Source organism: Spea bombifrons, chromosome 2, assembly GCF_027358695.1.
Source record: "Spea bombifrons isolate aSpeBom1 chromosome 2, aSpeBom1.2.pri, whole genome shotgun sequence".
In the NCBI taxonomy this organism is placed as follows: Eukaryota; Metazoa; Chordata; class Amphibia; order Anura; family Pelobatidae; genus Spea; species Spea bombifrons.
In genome coordinates, this window is record NC_071088.1 from 107,291,419 (window position 1) to 107,299,052 (window position 7,634).

A 7,634-nucleotide genomic window follows, 5' to 3' on the forward strand; every position below is an offset into this window, starting at 1 on the left:
TTGATACCACATGAAGATGGCTGCAACTTCTGGCTTTCTATTAAAGGACTTTACACATATTTCCAAAACTGTAGATCAGCAAGAGTGGCGGCAGAGAAACTTATTCAAAGACAACTAAACTCTCCTTATCTGTAGATGCAATATGCCTTTAGGATCAACTGGCATTGTCCTTCCATGAGGACATATATAAAAGCACACACGGCATTGTTGTATTTCAGCCACTGCAGCCCTATAAGAAGCAATACTTTAAATGGGGGCATCCAGAAAAAGCTTCTGAAAGATTTTTGTAATTTTTGTGTTTAAACCTATTATTAACTTACATACTAGAAGGCTGGGTTTCAGGGACACTCCGGTATAACAAGCAGTCCCACCAATAAAGAACGCGTATTAATGTACTTTGTAAGTGGTTTAATATCCATTCTTCAACCAGCACCGATATCATGTATTTATTTTTAGGAGTTGGTACGGCGTACGGCCCCCTTTGTTGTCCTGTTTATCTTGCCACTGCTGGTTGCTTGAACGACCAAATCAGCAGAAGGTGCTCATATTTTAGTGAACAGAAGTGCTTTTTGAGCATTCAGGGTCTCATTTAGACTGCATGAAACTCATGTACAAGCCATCGCTGGAACCATCTATGCAGTGAGGAAAGCGGATCCACTGCAAACTAAGAAGCTGTGGGGTGGAGAAAGAGGCAAACGCACATGGAGGATCCTGCAGAACCCCTCTCACGTATTTGCAAGGGAGACCAAAATAAAATCTGAAGAGACAGTCATACTTGTAGCCATAGTGCAAAATCTTCTTTCTCCCACCATGAGCCAATAGACATTGCTTGCCACCAATCAGTGGCAGTAAAGTACTTCTCATGAAATCAATGGGAGCATCAAGTCACTAATTGACAGCTTAAGCAGCCAATCAATGGGAAAACCTCACAAACGTGCACTTGGGTCTAAACGTGCAGGAGGATGCATTCAGCTAGAGGTGGGGACAGGGGAAAATCCATATGGGAATCCCCCCCCCATGCATTTGTAAAAATGGACCACATGGCTATTGTAAGCAGTGACTAGGATGGCTGGAGTGTCCCTTTAAACAGATCACTCAGCTATGAAATCAGCTACTCGAATAGACAAGGAAAGAGATACTCACAGTGTACAGGAGGACGCCTCTGTCATGGTGCCCGGTATATCACGTGTGATCACAGCACTGTAACTGGACAATAGACATAAAAAGAGTAATGTTACGTCATCGCAGTTTTCATGTAGTACATATCGGTTTTGGTTCGGACTGCTTTATTTGTTGACGCATAGCGGCAAAAAAAATCCCAAAACGTGGTAGTAATTAAAATTTAGTTTTCAATGGTCAACTTTGTTTAACCCCCTAAGAACAATGGGGGGGTATATTACCGTAGGCAGCGCCAGGGGGTATATTACTGTAGGCAGCTCGGGGGGGGGTAAATTACTGTATGCAGCGCGGGGGGGTAAACTACTGTCTGCAGCGCGGGGGGGGACTACTGTCTGCAGCGCGGGGAGGGGAACTACTGTCTGCAGCGCGGGGGGGGAACTACTGTCTGCAGCGCGGGGGGGGGGTATATTACTGTCTGCAGCGCCGGGGGGGTATATTACTGTAGGCAGTGCCGGGGGGGGTGTATATTACTGAAGGCAGCGCCGGGGGGGGGTATATTACTGTAGGCAGCACCGGGGGGGGGGTATATTACTGTAGGCAGCACTGGGGGGGGGGTATATTACTGTAGACAGCGCCGGGGGGGGTTATATTACTGTAGGCAGCGCCGGGGGGGGTTATATTACTGTAGGCAGCGCCGGGGGGGTTATATTCCTGTAGGCAGCGCCGGGGGGGTATATTCCTGTAGGCAGCGCCGGGGGGGGGTATATTACTGTTTGCAGTGCCGGGGGGGGGAATATTACTGTTTGCAGCGCCGGGGGGGGGGGGGTATTACTGTTTGCAGCACCGGGGGGGGGGGTATTACTGTTAGCAGCGCCGGGGGGGGGTGTATATTACTGTAGGCAGCGCCGGGGGGGTATATTACTGTTTGCAGCGCCGGCTGGGGGATATTACTGTATGCAGCGCCGGGGGGTATATATTTCTGTAGGCAGTGCCAGGGGGGGGGGGTAAATTACTGTATGCAGCGCCGGGGAGGGGTGTGTATATTACTGTATGCAGCGCCGGGGGGGGGGTGTATATTACTGTATGCAGCGCCGGGGGGGGTGTACATTACTGTAGGCAGCGTGGGGGGGTATATTACTGTACGCAGCGTCGGGGGGGTATATTAGAGTGTGCAGCGCCGGGGGGTATATTACTGTATGCAGCGACGGGGGGGTATATTCCTGTATACAGCGCCAGGGGGGTATATTCCTGTATACAGCGCCAGGTGGGGGTAATATTACAGTATGCAGCGCCGGGTGGGGGTAATATTCAGGGACGGAGTGGCCCACCGGGATACCGGGAAATTTCCCGGTGGGCCAGAAGGTCCGTGGGCTGGGCGGCCATGAAGACAGCCGGTGAGCTGCCCCCCAGGCTGCCCGAAATCTAATCAAAGCGGCTGCTGGGTGCTGATGCGGCCGGCCGGCGGGCATCAGCACCCAGCAGCCGTGTGCGATGGCCGTCTAGTGATGGGAGCAGCGTGAGGGGTGAAAGCTCCGCCCCCTCGCACTGACCTTTCACCCCTCACGCTGCTCCCATCACTATGCGGCCATCAGATTGCTGGGAATGTAATCTGAACGGCCGATGCGTGCTGATGCCGCCGGCCGCCTCTGCTTTAATACTTTTTTTTTACTTTATATGGCAAGCCGATCCAGCTTACCATATAAATAATAAAAAAAAGTGTTAAAGTAGCTCCGGCCGGCGGCATCAGCACGCACCGGCCGTTTAGAATACATTCCCAGCAGTCTGATGGCTGCATAGTGATGTGAGCAGCGTCAGGTGGAAGCTCCGCCCCCTCGCACTCAGACTGCTGCAGCACCGAATGTCAGGTCAGTGGCATCCTGGCTGTCAGCATAGAGGAGAACAGTGTGCGGCTACCAGGAAGTCAAGAGAAGTAGAAGGTGAGTAAAATAATGTATTTTTTGTACTGTATAATGGCATAATAGAAAAAAATCGGCATGTGTGTGTATGTAAGTGTGTCCCCCTATATGCCACTCTGCCTCCAGAAATGCCTTATATGCCCCTATATGCCACCCTGTCCCATGATATGCCTTTTAACCCCCTATATGCCAGAGTTGCATATAGGGGTATGAGGCATTTCTGGATGCGGAGTGACATATAGAGGGTCAAAAGGCATATCTGGAGGCAGAGTGGCATAAAGGGGGTTAAAAGGTATATCATGGGGCAGAGGAGCATATAGGAGGGTATAAAGCATATCGGGGAGGCAGAGTGGCATATAGGGGGCATAAGGCTTTTCTGGAGGCAGAGTGCCCCATGATATGCCTTTTAACCCCCTTCATGCCACTCTGCCTCCAGAAATGCCTTATACCCCCTATATGCCACTCTGTCCCATGATATGCCTTTTAACCCCCTATATGCCAGAGTGGCATATAGGGGTATAAGGCATTTCTGGATGCAGAGTGACATATAGGGGGTCAACGGCATATCTGGAGGCAGAGTGGCAAAAAGGGAGTTAAAAGGGATGTCATGGGGCAGAGGGGCATATAGGAGGGTATAAAGCATATTGGGGAGGCAGAGTGGCATATAGGGGGCATAAGGCTTTTCTGTAGGCAGAGTGCCCCATGATATGCCTTTTAACCCCCTTTATGCCACTCTGCCTCCAGAAATGCCTTATACCCCCCTATATGCCACTCTGTCCCATGATATGCCTTTTAACCCCCTATATGGCAGAGTGCCATATAGGAGGTTAGAAGGCATATCATGGGACAGAGTGGCATATAGGGGTATAAGGCATTTCTGGATGCAGAGTGACATATAGGGGGTCAAAAGGCATATCTGGAGGTGGAGTGGCAAAAAGGGGGTTAAAATGCATATCACGGGGCAGAGGGGCATATAGGAGGGTTGAGGCATATCAGAGAGGCAGAGTGGCATATGGGGGGTATAAGGCATTTCTGGAGGCAGAGTGACATAGGGAGTAAAAGGCATTTCTGGAGGCAGAGTGGCATATAGGGATTAAAAGGCACATTATGGGGCAGAGGGGCATATAGGAGGGTATAAAGCATATCAGGGAGGCAGAGTGGCATATAGGGGGCATAGGGAGTAAAAGGCTTTTCTGGAGGCAGAGTGCCCCATGATATGCCTTTTAACCCCCTTCATGCCACTCTGCCTCCAGGAATGCCTTATACCCACTATATGCCACTCTGTCCCATGATATGCCTTTTAACCCCCTATATGGCAGAGAGGCATGTAGGGGGTTAGAAGGCATATCATGGGACAGAGTGGCATATAGGGGGTATAAGGCATTTCTGGAGGCAAAGTGGCATATAGGGGGTTAGAAGGCATATCAGGGGGCAGAGTGGCAAGCCTGGGGGCAGAGGTGCATAACTCGGGGGTAGGTTGTCAAATGAAAGGAAATAAAAAACAAACATGTCTCAATCATAGCTTTTATTAAATATGGAAAAAAATAGTCTACATGAATTAATAAAGAAATAAAAGTTTCTTACCAGAATATCGTGAAGAATAATGTGATCAGTGTTTTGTTCCACTGAATAAAATGGAACTCTTTCATCTAAAAATGTTCGCAGTAGTAAATGTTTTGATCCCATTATGTGTAATGTATTTCATTTATTAGGGCCTTTTAACACTTTTGCGTTCTGGCATTTTAATACAAATAATGAGATAAAAAGAATGGCACATAGTGTGACTCGGGTGTGTATAAGGGGTGCGTGTGGGTATAAGAGCTTCACCGTGAGATAAACTATATGGGGCTGGTCTCCAAATTTTTCCAGGGCTGCTTTTCAGTCCCAGTCCGGCCCTGGTAATATTACAGTATGCAGTGCCGGGGGAGGTATATTACTGTATGCAGCGCCAGGGGGGTATATTACTGTAAGCAGCGCCGGGGGGGTTATTACTGTATATAGTCATACCTGAACAGTCACTGTATGAAGATTCATAATATTTGGGATTTTATAAATGACAATAGCGAAAAAAGAAAAAATATTCATATATACTGTATAACAAAACATACTTGGATGCCCAGCACATTCACTCGCAGACACATGACATCACAACTGATAATGTAACAGAAGGATTCCATGTATTCAGGCAATGCTTTACAACGTTGCCATTACTCTCAAACCTTTAGAGGATTAAGTCAGCTTTCTCAATCCCTGAAATTTTGTGTTGAAGTTTTGTTGTTTCATTGAGCAATAAAAATATGAAACGCACAAAAAAGAAGTTTAAAAAGACTTCAATGGAGAAAACTGATAAGAAAAGGAGAGGAGAAGCGGTGGAGCTACAGAGAAAGGGTAACCACGGGGCTGAGAAAGACCTATGGCTGATGGAGCGGGACCAACTTCCCCCTGTAAGCCAAATGCCCCTTGGAGGTAACCCAGAGATGCTAAAACAGGCCACAGAAAACCATAGTAAAGACCTAGGACAGGGCGCTGGGACATCATGCGCAAATGTGGACTGTGACAGGAAAAGAAAACGGAAGGAGAGCAAGAAGCAGGTGAAGGGCCAGGCCAAGAAGGTAAGGAAAGAAAGTAAAGGCAGGGACAGAAAGCGTAAACGAAACCAAATGGAGGGACATGGCGATACGAAGAAGAGGCGAGATGAGGCCAGTTCCCAACCATCTAAATCGGACATTCCTTTGAAACGCCTTCTGTTCCATGGCCTGTTGGGAAAGGGCGGTTTCGGCAAAGTCATGCTGGCTACCGACACCATCAGCAAAAAGTTCTTGGCCGTTAAAATGATCAAGAAGAAGCAACTTCTTGAGGACAGGAGCAGCATTATGGTGGAGAGGCGCGTGTTGGAAGCGGCAGTGGGGAGCCCATTCTTGACCCACATGCATGCCGCTTTCCAGACAGAGGACTCCCTGCTCTTCGCCATGCAGTTCCTAAATGGAGGAGACCTGGATAAGCTTCTTGCTACTTTTGGCAGACTTGACCCCAACATCACCACGTTCTTCGCTGCCGAACTAGTCTGTGGTTTGCGGTATCTCCATAGCAAGGGCATCGTCCATCGGGATTTGAAGCCAGAGAATGTGCTGTTGGACAACGAGGGTCATCTTAAGATAGCAGATTTTGGTCTGGCTGTGGAGAACATGTTCGGAGAGCAGACGGCTCACGGTTTGGCTGGGACCCTGGGATACATAGCCCCGGAAATGTACCGAGGTAAGAGGTATAATGCCTCTATAGACTGGTGGGCCTACGGGGTTATACTGTATGAGATGGCCACGGGAGACATACCATTCTACGGCGGGACAGACATTAAAGAGGTGGCCAGATCGGTCATCAAGGACACACCGCTGTACCCTGACCATCTCAGCCCTGAGACCAAAGACCTCATAAAGAAGATGCTGTGCAAGAAACCCTCCAAGAGGCTGAAAGAAGCTGCCACCATCCACTTCCATCCCTTCTTTCAGTTTATTGATTGGGGAGACCTTGAGGCGGGAAGAGTAGCTCCTCCGTTCTTCTTCCTCCCACCATCTCCAGAGAGCTTGATGCTGGCATTGAGACCGGAGAAAGGGTTTTTACCTCCTGAGGACCTGGGGACCCCCATTAACCCTGAAGATCAGAAATTGTTCCATGGGTTTTCCTTCACGGGTGCACAATGGAACAATTCAACATCTTCTCGGCAGGAACCACGCAGTATGTCTGCTTTCAACTTGTGGGAGAACATACTACCTTCTATCCCGCTGCTACAGCAAGACCAACTGCTGTACCCTGGCATCCCGCCGCTACAGCAAGACCAACTGCTGTACCCTGGCATCCCGCCGGTACCACAAGACCAACTGCTGTACCCTGGCATCCCGCCGGTACCACAAGACCAACTGCTGTACCCTGGCATCCCGCCGGTACCACAAGACAACCTGCTGTACCCTGGCATCCCGCCGGTACCACAAGACCAACTGCTGTACCCTGGCATCCCGCCGGTACCACAAGACCAACTGCTGTACCCGGGCATCCCGCCGGTACCACAAGACAAACTGCTGTACCCTGGCATCCCGCCGGTACATCAAGACAAACTGCTGTACCCTGGCATCGCGCCGGTACAACAAGACTAACACGCTGTACCCTGGCATCGCGCCGGTACAAGACAAACCGCTGTACCCTGGCATTGCGCCGGTACAAGACAAACCGCTGTACCCTGGCATTGCGCCGGTACAAGACAAACCGCTGTACCCTGGCATTGCGCCGGTACAAGACAAACCGCTGTACCCTGGCATTGCGCCGGTACAAGACAAACCGCTGTACCCTGGCATTGCGCCGGTACAAGACAAACCGCTGTACCCTGGCATTGCGCCGGTACAAGACAAACCGCTGTACCCTGGCATTGCGCCGGTACAAGACAAACCGCTGTACCCTGGCATTGCGCCGCTACAAGACAAACCGCTGTACCCTGGCATTGCGCCGGTACAAGACAAACCGCTGTACCCTGGCATTGCACCGGTACAAGACAAACCGCTGTACCCTGGCATTGCGCCGGTACAAGACAAACCGCTGTACCCTGGCATT

The 7,634-nt window shown here is 49.9% G+C and overlaps 1 protein-coding gene across 1 annotated transcript; it reads left to right on the forward strand.

The window, feature by feature from the left end:
- The first annotated feature begins 5,368 nt into the window (after window positions 1-5,368).
- Window positions 5,369-7,183, forward strand: LOC128473789 (protein kinase C delta type-like). Its single transcript, XM_053456022.1, has one exon. The coding sequence runs from the start codon at window positions 5,369-5,371 to the stop codon at window positions 7,181-7,183; it is 1,815 nt and encodes a 604-aa protein (XP_053311997.1).
- Window positions 7,184-7,634: the final 451 nt, after the last annotated feature.